Source organism: Equus asinus, chromosome 6, assembly GCF_041296235.1.
Source record: "Equus asinus isolate D_3611 breed Donkey chromosome 6, EquAss-T2T_v2, whole genome shotgun sequence".
Classification (NCBI taxonomy): Eukaryota; Metazoa; Chordata; class Mammalia; order Perissodactyla; family Equidae; genus Equus; species Equus asinus.
The window spans coordinates 49,823,988-49,847,798 of NC_091795.1; the positions used below are offsets into that span (position 1 = coordinate 49,823,988).

Consider the following 23,811-nt stretch of genomic DNA (forward strand, 5'->3'; position numbering starts at 1 on the left):
CACAATGGTAACAAGCACAAGACTCAGAAAAATGAAATCGCCACTTCTAACAGATGAAGAAAGGATGATGTGGTTTGGAAAGAAAGAAAAAAAGTTTAATTCTTACGTTTCATTCTGGGCAAGGAGTCAGATATTGTGGAAGAGACTGATCTGACGGTACAGGATCTTACAGCATAGAGGACAAGTTTAAACTTATTTTAGGGTAATCCACTTAAAAATACTAGAAACCAATGTAAGAAAAAGTAAGTTCTATCAGAAAGGAAAAAGAAAGGACAGAGCCTTGAGATATGCACTTTAACAAGAAAGAGAAGAAAAAAACATTTACTTAAAGGAATCTGGAAATTGGGAAAAAAATCATTGATATATCCAACTGTCTTTTGGTTATACCTCTTTTCTCCACAACATGCCCTCTTCCCCTGTGTTCCCTATCTTGCTTAAGAACAGCACAAGCATCCAAATATTCAAACTAGTAATCTGGAAATCATCCTAGACTCCCTGCTCTCCCTCAACCCTCAGAACTAATCAGTCACTAAGAACTGATTCACCACCTTCTAAATACCCCTTGAATCTCTCCCCCTCTTCTCTGTCTGCACCTGTTTAGGTCACTGTCCTAGTTCAGGCCCATGTCCTCTACCACCTGGATAACTGAATGAACTGCCTAGCTGATCTTTAGCCCTTCAGCTTTACTCATCTCAGTTCATTCTCTGTAGCAATATTTTTTCAAACTATAGGCTATGATCCATTGGTGGCTCATGAAATCAATTTAACAAGTTGCAAAATTTAGTGGCTTGCAACCAGCAATCTAAAACAGAGGATAAAATAAGAAACACTGGAGTGCATCCCGCAATACTAGTAAGAGTAAGATGTGTTTCACAAATCTTTTGTTTTAGATATATATAGGTGCCAAACGTGTACTGGGTCATAACGTAAAATGTATTTCGTAGTGTCAGGCATAGTCAAAAAAGTCTGAAAGCTAAAAATTGATCTTTCAAAATACAAGTGTGATCATTTTACCTATATGCTTAAAACTTTTCCATGGCTCCTGATAGCTTACTAGAATCATGAATCAGCATTATGCCTGGTCTAGGCAAATCTGTAACTGGACTTACAGATGATTCTGATGGGCAGCTAGGTTTGGGACCCACACACCTCTGGGATAAAGTTCAAATTCTTTCATACACCATACAAGGCTGTGTCTGGCCCTTGCTTATCTCACTAGTTTCAACCCCTTATGTTCTCCCCACTTTGGGAATGAAGCTGTAGCAATTTTATCTCTGTGCCTTTACCAAGGCCATTCCCTCTTTTTTTTTTTACCCCAGACCCCATAATTCTCACACAACACTATCTGGTGGGTAAACTTCTGAAAGTCTTGCAAGCCATAGCTACTATGTCAACTCCTCTCTAAAGCCTTTTCCATGCCTCTGACAGACGCAACCACTCCCTGACATCCCCAATGGACCTTCCGCCTGCCCCTTTTCTAGCATCATCACTGTAGTCCCATCATTTCCTCAGAGATCTGCCTCCCTGACTCGACTGAGAACTACTTGAGGATCAAAATTTTGTCTTATTTATATCCCTAAAGTCTAGGAAGTAAATGCATACCCAATTTTACAGTACCCAGGATAATGAAGTCCAAAAAAACAATCATTCTGTGACCCAGTTAAGTAGAACAATAATGGTCTCTTTCACAAAGAGTTTAATCATACTTTTCTTTTGTTGTTGTTTTTTTAATTGAGATATAATTGACGTATAACATTTCATTAATTTTAGGCATACAATATGATGATGTGATATATGTATATATTATGAAATGATTATCACAATAAGTTTAATTAATATCATCATCACACATAGTTACAAATTTCTTTCTTGTGATGGGAACTTTCTAGAAAGATCTACTCTCTTAGCAATGTTCAAATATACAATACAGTATTGTTAATGATAGTCACTATGCTGTAAATGGTTTGAAAAGAAAAAAAAAGCCAGTATAAAAGTAATTTTGGAAAATATCTAGAGTAAAAGAGAGAGAAAGGCATATACTGTTGATTGCTTTGGCTAAAGGGGTTTAATATGTATAAATATAATGTAAATAAATCCTATGATTTCTAGCGATCTAATTAAGAGTTTTATACCCACTTCATGTCATGTGACCACTTTTCTAAACTTAAGTTTAATGAGAAAGGAGAAATTCTTCAAATTTATTTTACTGACTGATTTACTTCCAAATGACTCTATTTTCAAAAGAATGCAGTAATTCAGGTATTATAAAATCAAAGCCATTAATCAGGAAAAAAATATGAAATAAAAGGAAAAGCAAGAAGAAAATTACATCAAGAAGTTCTGGCAAAAGAAAGCTGCAACAGAGTATTCTCCCTACCTCACACCCCTCTACCCCTCCAAAGGACAGCTCTGTGCTTCTTAGCAGGCAGGGCTTATATTATAAAGTTAGAGAGAGAGAGAGAGAAAAAGAGAGAACTGTTTTCCTATTAAGCCATTTAACAAACATATTTAACACATTCAACACACGCTTTTCCTTTCATTATATTCTCAAATGTTCTGACTAGTCTAGTTTATTCTAACAATTTGGTTGAAATAATCAACAAATGCCACAAGAAAATTCAGACTGCCAGAATCTTAAAGGTAAATAACTCTAGGAAAAAAGTTATTCAGGGAAATAATGAGAAGTGCTTCTCCTCTGCTACGGCTACTAGGTACAAATTGAGGATAAACTCTATGTAACTAGCCCTTTTGTTTAAAGTTCACAAGAAGCAATTTGGATAGATAATAAAATACAAATGTCTTCATTATTGTTGTCCATGGCCCTTATGATCTCAATAACAGGGTAATGTAGTTAGGCCTCCTAGATTGTTTCATCTTTTTTTCACCCATCTTTTTTTTTTTTTTGGAGGAAGATTAGCCCTGAGCTAACATCTGCCAATCCTCCTCATTTTTGCTCAGGAAGATTGGCCCTGAGCTAACATCCATGTCCATCTTCCTCTATTTTAAGATTTTATTTTTTTCCTATTTCTCCCCAAAGCCTCCCAGTACATAGTTGTATATTCTTCGTTGTGGGTCCATGTAGTTGTGGCATGTGGGACGCTGCCTCAGTGTGGTTTGATGAGCAGTGCCATGTCCACGCCCAGGATTCGAACCAACGAAACACTGGGCCTCCTGCAGCGGAGCACGCAAACTTAACCACTCGGCCACGGGGCCAGCCCCCCATCTTCCTCTATTTTATATGTGGAACACCTGCCACAGCGTGGCTTGATAAGCAGTGCGTAGGTCAGCACCCAGGATCTGAACCAGCAAACCCCAGGCCACCGAAGTGGAACATGCGAACTTAACTGCTGCGCTACCAGGCTGGCCCCAGACCTCCAAAGATTTAGGAGACAAAGAGTTTCTACCCTAGTTCTGCTACTATTGCACAACTTAAGAAATATCTTCTCTTTACCTTTGTTTCCTAGTAATGAAATATCAACTACTGTCAACCAAATTTCCAAGGCAAGATAGGAAGAGGAGTTACAGAGTATCTGTGTATTGCTCAGAATTTCTCCAAAATAATTTTTCTTTAAAAATAAGTCTGTCTTAAGGCAAAGAAGACTACTCTTCAAGCATTGAATTATTTTAAACTACAGTAGCATATTTATCAGAACACTGTTTTATGATATCATTGAACATAAGATTATTACAATAATGACACTGTTTCATTAGTTGATAGTTGTCACAATGCTGATAAAAATCAACTATTATATCCAATTTAAGTAGGACCACAGAGACAAACTAGGCAAAAATATCTCATTAAATTCATGACATAGAAAAATTCAAAGGAAAATTTTAGAGAGAAATCAGGTATTAAAATATTTAAAAAATCAGTAGGATAACAGATTATTCAGAGAGTTGTGAAAATCTTACTTATTTTCCAGAGAGCTTAAAGGTGGTAAAGTACTAAGACAGGTTTTTATCCTCCAGCTGAGAACTTTCTACAGTGGATCTGAAATGCACAGGTAAATTTAGTTTCTCTAATCAGTTACGCATCTCTCTTATAATGTCAGCAATTCCATTTTAATAAGATATAATTCAGGAAAACATTCCATTTGCTTTGCTTTCAGTACAAATGCACCTATATCCAATTACATACTGGAAAGTTCCAATTCTATACAAAGAAATAATTTAACTTAGATTTTCAAGAGTGTTGTTTGTTTTTATAATTCACTCATGATTGTCTCTGAGGAAAGAATTACACAGGAGCCTTCAACACATTAACTGGTCTTTCAAGGCGGCTGGTGTGGCAGAAAACCAGAATGCCAAAAATCTATTCCAGTATGAGACTAAGGAAGCTTTATTCACATATTACTGAGAGAACACAGAGACAAATGAAAGCAGCAAATTGAAAAATCTTACAACAAATCCTTTTCTATTAAAAGTCTGGAGTGTCATTAGAATCCTACTGTAAAACAATTACCCAGTCTCTGTTCTAATGTTTTTCGCCCGTGGAAAAAAGAGCCTCACGTAGATTCACAATATCTTGCATGCGCCAGTATCTTTTACTGCTGAATTCCTATGAATAAACATGTAAAAGATTGCTCAAATACACTGCTGGCTTTAAATATCTCTAGAGTAGTGTTAGAGGTTTGTTTTGATACCTGACTGTCTTGTTTATCAGCTTCCTCCCTCCAGCTGGCAAAAAATAAAATTGAAAGCAACTTTGGTTATCTTTCGCTCTCACTCACCTATGTGGAAGACATTTGAAGGTAGCTAGCAGGAAGAAGAAACTAAATGGCTCTAGAAATTTAGAAGGCAGACTGCAGTAGACTACTGTGACTCAGTAATAACTACACAAATTATATGCCATCAAATTCATTCAGTATAAAGTTCAAGTTTAGACTATTTTTAGCTTATAGAAACTAGAATGCATGAGCTGTGGTATTTTCCTTACGTCCAGAAGTCTCCTTTTAGGCAACTTATGTTTATCTACAAGGACATATGCTTGTTGGAGATGTAGTAAACATCCACTAAAATACTTTCTATTCTATTCTTAATTTTAAAAGGAAAGGTCTATTACAATGCAAAGATACTACACTACTGCTCAATTTCCTTTAATTTTAAGGTCTTTTTGATGAAATGCATACATTAATTTAAACCTCTAACAAATTTAAACTTTTAAATATTACTCAAAAATGTAGCTTGGGGCTATTTGCCAGTGTGTTCCATTTGCTGTCTACAAAAAGCATAGTAGATTAAAGAAAATAAGATCAAAGGGTGACCACCACCTAAAGCTACAAAGTAATAACATGGGGTTATCCACGTGACTAGTGGTTTTCCTGCTTGTGTTATGTCACTCACCTATTTTTCAAAAGTTGTAAAAACACCCAGTGGTCTTTAAAGCATTCTGGGCAGACATTTCATTGAAAATCTGATTTTAAAAAAAGGGGGTTGGAGGACCTACAGATGCAAACTTTTACTTACATTTTAAAGAGATCTCAATCTTCTGAAGTCCATCCATGCAAGAATCCCTAAGGGTCCCAAGACTCAAGGTTAAGGGCCTTTGATTTGATAGCAAGCTGGCTGTGGCATCTGTCCCCAGTGCAGGCTACTGCCTGCCTACAGAGGGAAAGATGATTTCACAGATCTAAATGGTTGGGTAAGTGACTCTATACTTCAATATGCATTCTTTCTGGAACCTTCTGCTTATAAAGACCTGTTCTTTGGTCAAGCATATTCAATTCCAAAACTGGTATTCAAGAGTTTCCATTGACTTGGTCCCTTTTTAACCTAATCAATTAATTAAGTACTTTCCTTATTCCCTCCTCAAGTTTTTCTTCCAAGTCTATAGTTTTCCCCTTATTTGTAAAGTCTCTGCCATGTATTATTAGCATGTATTGAATTCTTACTATATATCAATCACTATGCTAGATGCTTTTTTTACACCTTTAATCTCTCTGATCCCAGCTACCATTTTGTAAGATATCTCTGTTTTATAGGTCAGAAAACAGATGTTCTGAAAGGATAAATAAGTATAAAGCCCATATTTACACTGCTAGGACGCATGATTCAAATCCAGGTCTAACTGAGCCCAAAGCCTTGAATTCCCCACTACCAACGCTTCTCCGATTTTTCCTCAGAATTATCCTGAACAGTAAAGGAGTAGGATGCACACCTCTGAAGACCTGGGAGGTATAACCAGAAGCTGCTCAATCAAAACGTGACTTTTCTTTGAACTTATGTTTCATATTTAAAATTTGTATTACTTTTGCCTCTTTTTCCAAAATGAGATTTCAGAAATGGAGATTTCATTATAAAAAGTACATATTACAAAATACATACCTTAAAGTACATATTAGAGAAAAAAATTTACAATCCAGAAAGATAGAAACTGCCACATACCTCTAGGGATAAACATAGGCATGTTTGAAAAGCTACTCCTAAAACATTCTTGATCATTTCAGTCCATATTAACTCATCTACCTCTAATTTCTATCATATTTATTACTTTATTCTTGTTTAATGTGTGTATCTCTCAAATCAGATTTCAGTATCTGAATAGAGATGTGTGCACGTATCTTCCATAGTAATTAATTGAGCTAGGTTCTAAACTTAGTGACCAGAACAAAAATGTCTGATGAGTGAATAAATGGTAAAATGCATGGGCTTCAGAGTCTGAAGACTTGAGTCTGAGACCAGCTAAGTGGTTTTCTGTGTGTTCTTGGGCTAGTCACTTAACTTCACTGAGTCAAAGAAATTATAATAATGTCTACTTTAGAGAGGTTTCTTAAGGATTAAGTGAGGTATTTTATTTGAAAACATTAGGTATTCTTTAATAAAACATCAAATATTTATGATTTATGAAGTTATTAATTAATCAGTTGATATAGTTTAATTTTATTTTAAGAGGCAGGTGAAGCAAGATCTCAAAATATATCATGCTGGCCTAGGAAGCAATTTTACAAAGAAAAGTAAACTGTAATAAATTCCAATAAAGTATACTATCTGCGTAATTGATCTAAGTATGAGGGCACAAAATTATTTTCGTAATGGAATACATTTCACAACATATAAAGTACTGTTCTATATACTCATCTACCTTCCCATTTTCCAAATCTTTAATTTGCCAAAAAATACATAATCAGGTGACCCCCGTGTTCTCACAGCCACCTCCCTTCTGCATCAGAATTCTAATTTGGTAGGTCCAAGTTGGGGCCCAGGTATCTGCCTTGTCAAAAAGAGATGTGGATAATTTTAGGACAGTAAAAACTGATGTAAAACTAACAACATCAGCAGTTCTTTCCTTTACTACTATTACCCACCATGTGAACCACGTAACTATGCAGAGTCACAGCAACCATATAGTGAATTTTTTAATTCCTTAATAATCATATAATTCAACCAAATGGTTTTAAATTACTACAACCCTAGAAAAATCAACCACTTATTTAAAAATGAAATATTCAAGGAAGTAATCTATTGAACTATATGCTTTTCCACAAAGGAGCCATAATTTCTCTTGCTTCTGCACAAAGTAATCCAGCCACCAGAAGCACTCTCCAAATTTCCTGCAGCTATCTATCAGAAGTACTCAATCTTCTCTCTGAAATCTCTTATTTGGATTTTAGAAAGGAAATACAGTGCCTGTGCCTTTACTACAGTGCCCTGAGTACAGCAAACTGCCAACAAGGGCTGAGGCAGCACCCCATAATCAAACACATTAATATTTCTGCAACGAAATGAATAAACATTCACCCTAAGTGGACTAAATACTACAAATGGCCTCACTTCAGGTCAGGACTGGTTTTGCCAAAAATGAGTTTGAACCAAATGTCCAAAAAATAATGATTTTAAAAAGTCTTTAGGTAGCAGAGATTTTGGATTTTTGATGTCACAGATAAAGGACTATAAAAACTTTATCTTTTAGGTTTCAACTTGTATATCACCTTCATTAGAAAGCTCTCCGTTATCCACCAAGACTGGGTTAGGTATTCTTTATATGTGCAAATTTAACACCCTACACTTACTCCTATCTTAGTGGTTGCCTGTTTATCTCCCCCTAGATTGTAGGATACCAGGAGGAAAGAGCCACATCTTTTTCACTACCATGCTCTCAATAACTAGCAAATATCTCCCACACGGTATCCATTTAATAATTAGTGAATGAATAAGCACTAAGTACTTATTAGTACTTAGACTCTTATAAGTACTAAGACTTTAACCTACTGAAGTTTTATAATACTGCTTTACTTATGTGTATGGTATGATTAACATCAATAAAAATGAATCTCCACATAATGAACTGGGACAAAAATCAGAAAATCCTACCAAAAAGAACTACCCAATAGCATATACATTGTGAGAGTATGAAAATAGTGCTTTGTTGTAGCAAAATAAAGCTTTTCATTAAATTTGATAGCTAAGACATTTTACAAAGTAAACTACTACATGAAATAAATTACCTAACATGCAGTAGTTTACTTACTATTTTAACACAGGGTTTCTTTCATTACACATAGACAAATACTATACAGTTGACTTTAGATGTTAATCCATGTGAGGTTCCTTCCTGTGTCAGAAATTTTAGAACGCAGGATATGTCGATGGAAACTTGCTTTCTTCTAATTAACATACTATAATAAAGCTGACAAATAATTAACCAAAAATGACAGACATTAGGCAAGAAGAAAATGGAAAACTAAATAAGTACTTAAGCAAATAGTAGGTAGGTACACAACAATCTTAAGATTTTGAGGATTCTCACAGGCTCAAAATATGTATGATCATTCTTGGGCATACTTTGGCAGCAGAAGTTCCTCCATTATTTTCTTTAAAGCCAAAGGGTCACTTGAGAATAAAGGAGATGAAATATTCCTCCAGAAGCACAATCTGAAAGATTTCTGAACCAGAACAACTGGTTTTAACATATTTAGCATAAGAAAAACGAAGCAGGAAAAAAAAGTATGCATACGGGCTTTCTCTGAAATTTAACCAAAATGAGACTGAGCTGGCTGAGAAAGCTTCAAGTAACTACTAGCCATATCTAGAATACCCTACCTAATTTACACAGACAGCCAGTCATCCTTCACATAATCATATATTCCAGAAAGTTGACAGGATAATTAAAATATTAGGAAAGCCTTTCTGAACTATGAGCTTCCTATTCTAAATGTAGGAGTTTAATTCTGAGGGGGTTGGGAGGAACCCTTGTTGCTTCTAAAGTTAAGCTCAATTTTTTCTATGTGGAAACAAGAACAACTAATATCACTTTTCAAGAAACAAAATAGCTAATTTTGAACCTCAGGCCTACCAGGTCAGAAAGATCATTTAAAAAGAAGTTAAGTTTACAAAAAGAAAAAATTCCTTTGTAGGCAGATCACCTCTTCTGGCATGCCAGTGTCTTTTAGCAAGTTTGTAAGCTGATGGTGTTCAAAAGTGTACTTCATTATTTACAGAAGAAATGATATGATAGTTGAGGTTCACTTTAAATAATCTGGTTAAAAAAACAACAAAAGAAAGTGGGAGAATTGATGAAATAACTATGGCAAAATACTGAAGCTGGAGATGGGTATATAGAAGTTTATCTTATTCCCTTTACTTTAGTGTGTGTTTGAAATAATCTTAAAAATGGAGAGTTTGAAAAACTGGGTCTTGATTAGATTTATCCAAACTGCTATATTTGTATGAAGGAAAAGATTAACAGAGGTCCTTTATAGTATATTTCTTTCAAATTTCTGATTTAGAAATCCAAAAGGGTCTAAGACTCTGGGGCTGAAAGAAAAGAACATGTTTAATAAATTTATACCAAAAGGATGGCCTAAAAGAGACCTAACAATACAGGGCTCTTGCACTTATCATTCTTCAAATGTAGACTGGTCAGTGCTGTGTGCTCAACTCTCTCAGCAAGTAATCACTACAGCTAAGCACATCAATTTTCTTGCCACCCAGCAAGAGTAAGAGAATTCCATTCCGTCACTTTCTTCTTGACCAACTGGAGGGAAGAGGGTAGGGAAAGAACTGGTTTCCTAAATACAAAGTTAAATGAACTATAGGGAAAAAACATTTAGCACATATATAGTATATAATACTACAAATACAGATATAGGAGCATTATTGACTAAACAAGTGTTTAGTTATTGGGTTAACAGAAGAACAAAAAGTGGAGTACGTCCCTAGTGGAAGTTTGAAGCTCCTTTCCACCCACTCGGTGTCTTTCACATACAAGGAATGTCAACAGGGATTGATGAGGTTCAAGAAAGTTAACTGGACCACATTTCTAGGGGGTGGAACATTAATAGGTAGGCTATAAATAGGACTATATTAGGACACATCTTGTCCTACCTTAAAAAAAGCTGGGCCATCTCTGATTGGTACTTAGATTATAAGTTGTTGTATTAGTTACATGGGGAAAAGGATGCTTCTAATTTTTTTGATGTGGGTTGTGGTGTTCTTATATGTACTATTCACCCTTTGGAACTTTGGAAAAGTGGTATTTATGAGAGGCTCAGGGCTGAAAAGATAATTCCAGTTTGAAGCTACTGAAGAAGCTATATCAGTTTAAATGGAAGAAACTGCAAGCTACATTTCCTCTAAAGAATATCCAGTCTTTAACCTGCCAACAGAGTGAGATCCCTTGGCTGAGATGACACAAAGAAAAATAATTAGAGGAGAGAAGAAGCATTTACATATTTTTTTCCTCTGAAAGAAAAAGTAGAGGTAATTTATCAGAACACAACTTTGTGAGATCAAGACTGACTTGATTTCAGAAGAGGATTCAAACTTAAATTTAATAAGGCCAGAAACTTTGTGCTTTTATATTGTTTGCATTGTATTGTTTGAGCTATTATATCATCTCTATTCTTGGCATAATCTTGTCAGGTGAGTTTGGTTGGGCAAGCAATCTTGTTCAACATAATCCAATAAACAAAACAGAACAGAGGAGGATTTATAATACTGTCTTGGAATTACCATAATTAATACCCCATCCTGTATATTTAAAGGGCTTTTGGAGGTAATATCAAATAAATGGCAATAAAAAAGGCACTCAAGAGCCAAAATGCCCATCTCATTGGTCACAGGTGGAAATAGTGGGAAATACTGGATAGGTGGCCCCAAGAAAACACACTTTGATACCCCTGATATTCTCTAAGGAGGACACAGCACCTCGAACAGATCACATGCCTATCATTAAATTTATTGGGTTAACAGTTAAAAAAATAGAGGTCTATTGATCTTTAGTGGGGAGCTCATGGTTTTTTTTTGGTTGGCCTGGGGTTTCATTGCTCTTTCTTTCAATTATGTCATCAAGAATGGATGCTACTGTAAACTTACCATTGTCTCTCCTGCCCTTACCTGATGTTTCTTTCTTCTGCTTGGAATGCCTTTTTTGCCTAAGTCTATTTTTTTCTTAAAAACTAATCCACTTCCTCTAGAAAGTCTTCCCCAACTCTGCCCTCCTTTACCGTCTCCTAGGGATATCTTTTTTCTTGTATTTCTTCCTTTACTTATATGACATCCTCGCTACTTTATAAATTTTAGGAGGACAGGCTACTTTATGCCGTCAAATATAAGTCTCCAGTGGTTTTTAAATGACACACCATTATTTTATATAGCACTAAGAAAGAAGAAAACACTACCAGTTATAATTATGGGACACCAAAAATGTAAGATGACCCCAATTTCAGAGAAGTTAATGAAACTTTTCATGTCTTTTCTTTTTTTAAAGATTGGTACCTGAGCTAACATCTGTTGCCAATCTTTTTTTTTCCTCCTTCTTCTCCCCAAAGGCCCCCAGTACACAGCTGTATATCCTAGTTGTGAGTGCTTCTGGTTGTGCTATGTGGGATGCTGCCCCAGCATGGCCTGAGGAGCAGTGCCATGTCCGCACCCAGGATCTGAACCAGCAAAACCCTGGGCCGCTGAAGTGGAGCGTGAGAACTTAACCACTTGGCCACGGAGCCAGCCGCTTCATGTCTTAATTGACTTTGTATGTTCAATATTAACAAAATGTCTGGGCATATAGAAAATGCATATTAAATGTTTGCAGAATGACTGCCTGAATAAATCCAACCTAAATTTGTGCTTTTCATCAATATGTATTTTTGGATTCATTCGAAAATCAAACGAACCTAAGAACAAAAATTTTTAGAAATTTTAAAATTAAAAACTATGGATATAATTTACAAATATAGTGGTTCTGATTTTAGTTGGATAACCTAAAGTACTAGAAAGGAAAAATATTTTGTTTTCTAAATATAACTGTTCTGACTTCACATTAAAACACACGCACACACACGCGCGCGCACACACACACACACACGTGTCAATTTCCTGGGTGAACAAACATTATTACATCATGGTAGGTAAAGAAACACGTTGATTGTGGTATCCATTCTCGATGATCTGTACCAATAATAAGAAAATGTATTGTAAATAATCCAAAATAAAGGATAATTTAAAACTCATTTAACATTTGTTTTTAAAGTATATTCCTATATTCATATTGTGACTAGATATTTGTTTAATTTCAGAAAACAAACCGGTTCTTAAACTTGGATTAAATGTATAACGGTAAGATGTTCTAAGTCAGAAACTAAAATTTTAGAAAGATGAAAATATTTTTAAGTTTAACCAAGTGAGCTGTTTACAAGTTGCTTTGGCATTCCTTTGAGATAATGGTGAAGTATAAATATTGAGAGGCATACATGATATAAAGGAGTGGAAAAACTAAAATCCTGCAACTATAAATTTAGAAATCTAGCCTCCTTTCCTTTATATTTTCCTATGTCCTCTAGAAAGAACACTATAAAAACAGCTACCCCTTACTGAGCTAGATGCTTTACATATATTATTTATAATCTTCAATAACCTATGGAGTAGATATTAATACCATCATTTTATACTTGACTACACTGAGGCTATAAACGATTAAATAACTTGTCAAGGTCACAAAGCTAGCAGTGGTAAAATCACCTCTAAAGTTTCAACTTACGTCTAAGTAGCTTTTCGGTCCAAAGAAGAAAGCTCAGAAAAAATTGGGAAACCTTCTCTGTGACCAGAAACAAAAGACCCAACGAAATGAAGACAGCATTATCTCAATTTACACAAAGAGGCAGGAAAGTTGCTTTGAGAAAAAATATTCAGAATTCTGGTGACTGATAAATTCTGGAATTCCATTTTGCAATGTCTAGCAGCAGTCAAGTAATTAATCCTAATAACTTTTAGACTGAATACGTACAATAATTAAAGATTACCTTTACTAATCTAATGCATATATATCTCACAGGTTTATCACTATAGAAAGCACATTAAAAACTTCTGTGTGATTCTACAATTTCAAATGATTTCTTTTCATCTTTGTCACTAAGAGAGGTAGTTATTGCATAGGAGTTAAAGGCAAAGGCCATGGAGAACGACAAGACTGGATAAAATCCTGACTTCTTAGCTATACAACCTTGAGCAAGTTACTTAATCTCTCTGAGCCTCACTTTCTTTGTCTGTAAAATAAGGTTACTGATACCTGACTCACCAAGTCACTGTAATGAGTAAATGAGATAATGTGTATACAGCACTCCACATAGCAATTGGTATATAGTAAGTGCCCAATAAATTTATTAAAGTAATATATTTTGGAAACTTCTCTCCTTTATTGGGATATTTTATATTAAACAAAAAAACTTTAAACATTTTTATTCACTCTGGAGTTGCAACACAAAGTACAAAGAAAAGAAAGGTATTAAAATGCCATTCAGGGGCCAGCCCAGTGACGTACTAGCTAAGTTCCCATGCTCCACTTTGGTGGCCCAGGGTTCGCAGGATCAGATCCTGGGCACGGACCTAGCACTGCTCATCAAGCCACACTGTGACGGCATCCCTCATACAATAGAGGAAGACTGGCAAAGATGTTAGCTCAGCAACAACCTTCCTCAAGCAAAAAGAGGAAGATAGGCAACAGATGTTAGCTAGGGCCAATCTTCCTCACACACAAAAAAAGAAGAAAAAGAAAAAAAATTCCATTCAAAGAGCATGGCTTTTCAGTGCCAGAACAATTTACCAGCAGACTTTCAAACAAAACCCAGATTTTACAAGAGAAAAAGACAGACTTTAGTCCTTTGAAATTCATTAGCTCTTCTGTATGTAATGTGGAAGCATATTTAAAATGTAAGACAGAGTACAACATTGAAACATTGAAATCTTTCTCCAGACAAGAGTCAATTTCATCATTCACCACTGAGGGGAGCTGTAACCTAGGAAAAGGTTTATACAGAGTCCCAAGGTTATTTTAAAACTTTCTCATACCTTAAAATATTCATCTGATAAACTCCTATTAAAGTATCTTTTAAATTAATTTGACAAGTATGCATGAATTCTCTTTCGGAGACCTTATAAGGAGTAAGGGGGCTCATTACATCCATATAACCATAAAGATGAGGGGATCCCTATCCCCCTTCCCTGCTTTTTCTCCTTAGCGCTTATTTAACATACTATATACTTATCATATATTTAACATACACTATGTATGTATATTATCTAACATAATATATATTCCACACATTAATTTTTATTATCTGTCTCAGTCACACACACACACAAATCTAAGCTCCATGAGGAAGAGATTTTTGTGTTTTATACACCACTTTATTTCCAGTACCCAGAACAGTGCCCCGCACAAAATACATACTCAGTGAATTAACTGCTACTAAATGAAATGAATGAATACTGGTTCACTTATCTGAAAGGTTAAACATGCATTATTTAGGATGTCAAGCAAAGTAAACTGCTATTACCTAAAAAAATGTAATGTCTACTTATACTGAATTTGGTTTAAAAGAAAAATATTTGAGAACAGTTCTTTAATCCTACAGATGACTATATAGACAGAACTCATGAGAATGGCTTATTTAATATACATCTTTAGCAGAATCCTTCTTAAATGATCTGAATGGCAAAGGGAGTTGGGTCAATTAGAGAAGAGCATCATGAATATTAATACACGTTTCAATTTTGTTCAATACATATTAATATGTTTCATTCACCAGTTTTTATGGTCTTTTCGAGTAAAACTTTGTTGATTGTCAATTTTCTCATATAATCAACACTCAATGTATCATTAGTGCATTTCAATTTCTTTTAAATGACATGAATACTTAAAGACAATAGAGAAGCAATCTGAATACAAAATCCTTCCAGATTTTTATGTTTTTCCCAGTTTTTTTACAGTTTTATTTCATACCAGATTTGACAGCTGTTTTTAACAACTAACTTTTATCAACTCTTTCTGAAAGCATTTAACAGTTTTCATGAAATAATTCTTCAAACGAATATTTCATTGGCCTATGAAATATCTAATTAAATTATACAATTACAGTAACAAGTCAACAGCACCACAAGTGTTCTTGTAAGGGGTCAAACCCAACTTACAACTCACTTGTAAGAGAAGTGTGTAGGAGTGTGTCAGAGTGTAGCCCACTAACCATGTTGACACATGTGGGCTTAAAACCAGGATGTTTTATAGACAACATGGAAAGTATGAGGTAATCCATGTAAAGTAAGCAGAGGTTGATCAGAAGAGTTTCTACTGTAATGGCATATGGATCCTTCATATACTATCTCACTGCCACTAGAGTCTACTTTTTGAATTTTTCTCCAATACAGTTCAAGGATGCTCAACTAATTCCTCTCTTAAAAAGAATAATCCTTACAGGATATTGAGTTTAACTATAACCATTCATTCACTCACTCCTTCAACAAATATGTATTGAGTAGCTACTACACAAAGGCACTATATTAAAAAAAATTGTGGTGGATGAATGGAACAGAACTTTTCCCCTGTTAAATTTACTTATCCAAGCAGGGGTGCAGTGAGCATCTCAGAAAATTTACCTCGATTTTTCAGAGCAGGTAAAAAGAGTTAACACTCCTGAACAGGTAAAGAAAAAGAATTATTCTCAAAATTCATTTATTCTTCTCACTCTACAGGGTTAGTCTCCGCAGAAAGAAATTAAGTTCCTCCTGAAAACTAAAGAGGGAGAACCTACCCAATCCTATTCTGTCTTCCAGGTGAGAATACGCCACTTTCTTTCTTTGTTTTGTTTTAGGTAAATTATACAAACTCATCCTTTCACATTAAATAGTTCACAATTTATGATAGTTATCTTAATCTATAGTATGTAAATTAGTGTATTCTCTTTTAAGTTAATATATTTTAAATGCTTTAGTCACAACATGTGCATGCATGCTCTTTCCCATGTATTAAGAGTATAACAATTTCACAATACTTCTGAAGTCTGGTAACTTTATACAATGTAAATAAATATGATAATGGATGCATTTAATATTTACCTTTTTAACTTCTTTTAAAAAATATACATTATACTAGTAAAATAGGTCAAATTCTATAATTGCCCCCCCCAACACACACAGACCAAAAAATCTGCTGTAAAGACAGGCGTACACCAACAATAATAAAATCAAGAGAAAATAATCTAATAAATATTTGTTATTTTCTTGCATTGGGTTCCTAGCACGCAATATTTTTATTACTGTCATCATTATTAATAGCTGAGAAATTGCCTGCTCCTCTCACATTCTGATTAATTTTACTTTTCTTCAAATTAGCTCCTCAATACCTAGATTCCCCTAAGTTTTGATCATCTCTTAAAAGATGGGTATTATTTTTTTAATACCTATGGCTGAGATATTAGATTTCTGCTGCAAAGGCTAATACCCTTCCTTTACATGAAAAGCGAGTTTATACCACAATTCCATTTTCTTTCTTTCTTTCCAATCTGGCACAGGAAATAACTATTATGGAAATAAGCAGGAGGGGGAAAGAACTGTTGTGCTACAAAAGTTCAAAATAGGAAGCTTGCAACAGTATTCATAATCCAGGCCAGAAATAAAAGTATACAGAAAATACATATGCTGACATTAATTTTTTAAAGAAAGATATAAATTAGGGAGTTACTGATTCCAAAATGTTACATTAGATAATTCTTCTAAATATTTCATTCTCCACGAACTTGAAAATCAAAAATTTTATCTACAAAAAGATAATTTTCAAAATGTTCATAAAGTATTCCTAAGAACGTCATGGACCTAGAAAAGCTCTCTGAGATCATTTAGTAGAAATTCTTCATTTCATACATGAAGAAACTGAGTCCATAAAATAATCTACTCAAGGTCACCAGCTTTAAAGACATCAGGATTTATATTCAGTTCTAACCCAACCCAAAGTTTGTATCTTCTCTATACTATGATATTGGGAGAAAGAAAAAGGCATTTTTTTTTAGATAAAAACATGAGGAGGCAGAGAGGAGGTAGAAAATCTTTCAGCTATTAAAAAGCATAATGATGGCTGAGAAGCTCCACAAATGCAGTGTTCTCCCCACTCCATAACTCAGAGTAAGGTCTTCAAAATCATCTGATGACTTAATAAAATTTAATCTCTATTAACAAACATTTGGAGAGAAGGAATGCTAATTATTTTATTTTCCATTCTCCTCCTATGGCTACTCCCTTACTTGACAGTCAGATTTCTAGCAACTTCAACCATTTGAGTAATAAAAGGCAAATGAGCAAAATAAGCTTCTGAGCGTAAATAAAGATATTCTTCATAAAAAGGATGTAAACATACCATTTAACTTGAGAAACACCCCCTCCAATATGGAAATGATAATCCAAAATACACCTCTTTATCTCATGATCCATTTAAATCTCACTATTTTAAATTGAATATTTCTCTATTGACCTTTAAAATACCTTTATAAAATATATAACACAGAATTTAAGAAAAACATTTTTCCTAAAATCCTATAGATTTGACTGTCTTTTGCATTCAAACCTAACATATATCATGTGGCTTTATTTTTTTTTTACCTTTCAGTAGGCCTGTTAGTCTATAGAAATTTGGAACTGGTGTGCCTCGATCCTAATTGTGTAATAATAATACCTTTCTAAACAAATGTAAAGTTAGTTTTTACATACTTTTACCATTAATTACAACTCCAATTTAACTGGCTAATTCTTTAATACATCAAGTTAACAAAGAGACTTCAGATATATAATAGAGCCATGAGTACTGAAAAACAAAAGACCACCCATTGGAGAGAAATTCTTGACAGGAGAATGAAAACTAGATTTTGAGTCTGTAACCAATTTCAAGAAGTCTAACTTTGCTTTTAAAACTTCGATGGCTACTCCAACTATAACATTGAAATCTATCATTATAGAAAAGCCAGAATTGGTGTTAAAATGTGTCAATCTTTAACGCAATAACACTGGCTTGATATCCAGCCATGAGAACTCCCTCTACTGTGTTTAGACCTGATCTCATTCCCAAGCTTCCCAGATCTTCAGGTCTAAAAATGGCCCCGCTACTGCTGGAAAAGTATAAGACCCCTTTCATCACCGAGAAACAAAACAAAGTCAGGCAGAGAAAGGAAAAATATGATGCAAAGCATGTTATAAATCTGTTATAAATATATTTTAAAACTTTAATGATGATCATGATGATGACAACGATGACAATGATAAAAGCTAATAGTCATTGAAATTATTTAATCCTCACAACCACCTTATAAATTTATGAGTGAGAAGTTAAGAAATTTACTACAACAACAGAGCTTATAAGTGGAAGAGCTAGGCTTGCAATCAGATCTGACTCCAGAACCCACAATCTTAATCACTATATTTTCTTTGCCTGTCTTCCTTAATCCCTATTCAGTAAACATCTATTGAACACCTACAATATATGCCTGCCAGTCAATTGGGATTCCACAATATGTAAATTAATTGAAGATGATTATTAAAGCACTAATCTAGAATTTCTCAATCCAGAGTTAAAGCATATACTTAGTTTTTAAAGATTTCAAAGGTTGTTCATGATTTCATTCAACAAGTATTTAAATGAGCATCTGTTATGTGAGAAGCACCATCCTAGATACTGAACAGATAAAAAGATGCGTAAGACATGGTCTTTCCTTCAAGCCTCCAACAGAATACAACAGGTACACACATATACATAATTCAGTATTGAAGAGTATTTTTACTCTTAAAAGTTTTAACAGAAGTACTGCTTACAAATAATTCTGCTTTTGGCCATCGCTTCATTAAAAAGATTCTAAAAGCTACAATCATTATTTAATTTTCATAAGGCAATATTCCTCCTACCACCAAAATGCTACTGTACCTTATAGTTACGCATATAGTCAAAAATGTGAATGGTGACGAATTTGTGATTAGCTTACATTTTCTATGACAAATGTCCACTCTTTATCTTCAAATTCCTCTGCATGAGGATCCTGTAACAAAAGCAAAATACAAAGTTGAAATACATTTCTTTAATCAAATTAAACCAATTGAGAAAATAAACAGCCTTGCTTTTAGCTTCTACCAACCTTTAAAAAGGGAGAGATAGAATGGCCTATTCTTAAGAAATTTCCATAATTTCTCTAAATTTAAACCATTATTTTATATTAAGAAATTCTCTATTTTACATATGTTGATGCATATCATTATCTTCCACCATTGCCTCTTTGACAAGACAAAAAGAAACCCCAGCAGAGACTGATAACTTAGTGAGTGAACTATTAAGAAGTACTTTATCAAGATTAAATGCTCATGTAAAGCCCTGCCCTGGTTTTTACACCTGGAAGTACTTTAAACTAAAAGTATCACTTGAGGCAAGGTTTTCTTCAGTGCAAAGGTTATGTGACCATCTGGAATCAAAGGACATCATAATCTACACAAAATGATACCCTGGCATGGGCTGTTGATACCCTCACCCCTCTCCAACTCTCACTCACCCTGGAAATGCCTCAGAAACCAGAGAAAGGGTATAGAATCCAACAATCAAAATGTAATCTTTTTTTAATGAGGCACACTTTTGCAAGTATTTGACAAATATTTATTGGGTACTTATCATATAAAGGATTGTAGAAGTTTTATATGCATTCAAACATAGTTGTCCTTGCCTTCAAAGATGAACACAACTACTAATGTAAATAAATATATGATGAATGAAATACATGGATTTACCAAATTAGAAAACAACACATCTTACAGGAATGAACAAGAAAAGCTTTAAGAGAAAGTATCTGGGCTTAGAATAAGTAAAGGCAACAGAGTATAAGACATAAAAAGCAAAGCAGTGGGGTCACATCATACAGCACTGAACTTATTCAAGTTCAACTCGATGTGTTAGAGGTGGGGGAGGGATGAAGGTATTGAAAGTGAGAGAATATCTAATTAGTACAGGCTTTTGGCTCAACATGCTACTCCAGAGTGAGTGCACAGAGATGGGGAATGGGCTCTGCTATTTGCCTGCTAAGTCTCACGTCCCACATGCTACTCATAGGGAAGCATCTTATTCATGACTGATTCCACTTTAGTCTATTATTAATCTTCTGTTTCTATTGCCACAGGTATCATGAGTCCTTATCACTTTGTGCCTAGGCTATTTCAAGATAAAAGTGACTGCTAAAAGCATTCTCTCTCAGTCTCTCTGTGCTCCAATCAATCCTGTACACAGATTCATTCTCCTAAACCACAGTTCTGATCATGTTAGTACCAATGCAGATTACTTTAATGACCCCAACAACCCCTGGAATAAATTCCAAACTCCCTAGTTACTTCTTTATTTCTGTTTACTTATTCTTTACTTTAATAGCACAGCGGCTGGCTGATTCTGAGCTGAATTTAGGCAACCATTTCTACGAGTAAATTCATACAGATGGGATAAAAACCTGCCAAAAAGGAGTTTCTTTGGTGGTGATGGGCAAGGGGAAGTAGGAAAGAGTAGAAGGTAAAAAGAGGTAGGGAATTCTACTCGATATTTGTTTCCCCAGACTGGCCCTGCCCATGAACTAGGTTAACAGAGAGAAAATACTGTAAATAAAGGTTGAAGGAGCTTTTCCATAGGGATTTAGGGCACGAACAGTGCTACTTTAGAGACCAAGTAATAAAGTGTGATATAATGCTTAGCAAAGAGACACCTTACCACTCTTCTTGCCTGCTTCCCCCCAGCTCATTTTGTTTAGGAATGAAGCATAGCTCCAGCACAGCTAATACAACAAATAATAATAATACAAAATATTTACTGAGCACACATTCTGGCCCAGTTATTGTGCAAAGTGTTTTAATCACGACAGCAACTTATGAAATAGGTACTATTTTTATTCCCTTTTAACAGAATGGAAGACTGAAACCTAAAAGATGTAACTTCCCACAGTGAACAACTAGTAAGTATTAAAAGTATGTTGCAGTTCCAGGTCTGCCTCACTTTAGCCACATTGTTGATTCAGTTTTACTACTGTGTCTCCAGGAAAACGACCTGACACACAGCAGGCTCCCAAGAATATTTGATGATGAGTTACTGAAATTTATATCTTATAAGTTAACAAATATTGAACAGTACCTTATATATGATATATATTAATTCTTGAAGTTGAGGAAACATTTTTTAACAACACAGATGATGTACTACCCCTAAAAGAATAATTTCAATGGGACTAAGGGACATATCTGCTAGGGCAAAGCTACTAAAAAGATATAAAGGAGTCACAATAACGTCCAGTTTCAAACCACTTTAAAATGGCATATCTACACAATTATCTATTTATATCATTGATTAGACAAAAACATTTGTAATGATAATTGCTTCTAGCTTAAATCCATTAAGTTTTATTTGTATCCTACTCTCTACCCTCTAGTGTCTCTTTTCTTACCACCGCACTGAACAGAAAAACTGAAAATGGCTTAAAGAGCCATTCTCCTTCTCAAAACCTTAAAAGCCTTTTTTTTCCATTTACTAGAAACAGCTAATTTCAATCTAATTCAAATTTCAAAAACAAGCATGCAGGCTAAAGAAATTAATTTCTGGTTAAATCATAGAAAAATGAAACATACTGATAACTTTTATAAAAAACACTTTCTTTAAGAGCACACCTCTGTGAATACTACACTTATGACAAAAAGGGTTCAGAACAGGCCTTTCCTATTTGCAAGTTCAAGATTAAGTGAATTGTGAGACAAAGTAAAAGAAAGGAGAAACTACAAAAAATGCTGTTCAAAAATTACCATGAAAGAATAGAAAGTTGTTTGGTTTGTTTTACTTTTCTGCTTTTCTATTAGAATTCTGGGAGAATGAAGAAGTCAGGAAGAAAAAAGTGTCAGTTGAAAATATTCTTTAAATATTTAAAATGGTCACAAAGTTGACTCAACAGCAGAACCGAACAGAAATATTTAATATAGCAAACTGGGGAAGAAGGGCTGAGTTTTCTTCTACAGACTAACACTCAAGGATATAAAAGTTCAGTGATAAGGATACCCTGAACATTCTCATCAGTACTTGAAAACTATACTTATCTCCTAATCCTCCAAGTAACACATTTCAACAGCCACTTTCAACTCAAAATCAGAGTGAGTGCATATCCTTTCCCCGAACACTTGGCTGTCAGCTACTTATCAGCTCTACTCTAACCCCTTGTTCTCTATCATCATTGTTTTTGTGTAACTACGCGTATTCATTTGCCTTATCAATATAAACAGACTAAATCAAAATACTTGAGAGGTTACTTAAAAGTCTTCCTCAAGCATGTCAGAGGTCTTGCTGCTGTAATCTATATTTATAGGTGCTTCCATTACAGATTAGGCAGTACCATGTAGAAGGAAAAACAGGGCTAAAGCACAGTGTAACTGGCCAAGTTACCTGCTTTAGTCTCAGTTTCCTGCTCGGTATAATGGGAATAATTAAAGCACCTCAGGGTTGCTGTAAGAATTAAATGAAATACTCCAAAGGTCTTGCTGTTAAACACCAAGATTACTGTGTTATCCCAGTAGAAGAAACATGGATAAGGGGGGTTTAATGACAACTGGCTAAAAGGCAACAGGATGGTTCTGATCCTTCCTGGAAAAAAGGAAGAGCAGCTACTGTTTCATCCCTTATTTCTCCCTGGGCAAATCAAGTATGGTATATAGATAACAAACATACTCAAGTAATGTTATAATGCCAATAACAGTAATATCAAAACTATAAAATATAGATAAAGTGTTAAGAATCTTTCATAAAATACAGTATCTGTGAAAAACAGAGCATTTAAAAGTTGGGTTAGTACATTAATGCTCATCGTATTGTTTTGTTCTATTAATCTCTGCAGTAGTTCCTGAATAAATGAATTAATATATTGGATTACAAAATCAAAAACACTTTTTTACCCAGTGACTTCACATTCTAAGCCATATAACTTTGTTCTACTTAGACTGCACAGCCCTAACATATTAAGTAGATTTTCACAAAATTTACTAAATTATGTTTGATGAGATGTCCTTCTTCCTTCCATCCTTCAGCAAAAGTAACTTAAACACAATTGTAATGATTCAAAGAAGAAATAAAGCATTTGTTTTCTAATTTCACCACTTTCAAAAAAGGCTAAAACTGAGACTTACTTGTCCCCACCATGATTATTTTCGGAGCAGGTAATGAGTTGGTTGGGAAAGTAAATATTCTAGTGCTTAATTACCATATGTGTGAGGATTACTTCACAATGTTTCAAGAAATATGGAAGACTTTCAAGAAAAAACAATAAAACCGGCAGGTAGATCTATGCACAGCTATGTTTTTGGATCTGCACTTTGAATTTACAACCAGAATTTTACTTTTAAGCTACAGTATTTAAAAAGTATTAACATCAATATTTATCAAAGATCAATTTTAAACTCAGCTTCTCATATTAACATCAATAAAATATTTATTGAATACTAATTTTAAAACATATCTTGTCATTAGTCAAACAAGGCTAACAAAATGAGGCTCAGGACTAAGAATTCCAC

The 23,811-nt window shown here is 34.5% G+C and overlaps 1 protein-coding gene across 24 annotated transcripts in view; it reads right to left on the reverse strand.

The window, feature by feature from the left end:
* EHBP1 (EH domain binding protein 1) overlaps positions 1-23,811 on the reverse strand; it is a 483,620-nt gene that overhangs the window by 239,128 nt on the left and 220,681 nt on the right. For all 24 annotated transcript variants that reach the window (XM_070512730.1, XM_070512734.1, XM_070512736.1 and 21 more), the window contains one exon: positions 19,230-19,283. In XM_070512730.1, the coding sequence (XP_070368831.1) occupies positions 19,230-19,283 (54 nt within the window). The remainder of the gene's footprint in view (positions 1-19,229; positions 19,284-23,811) is intronic.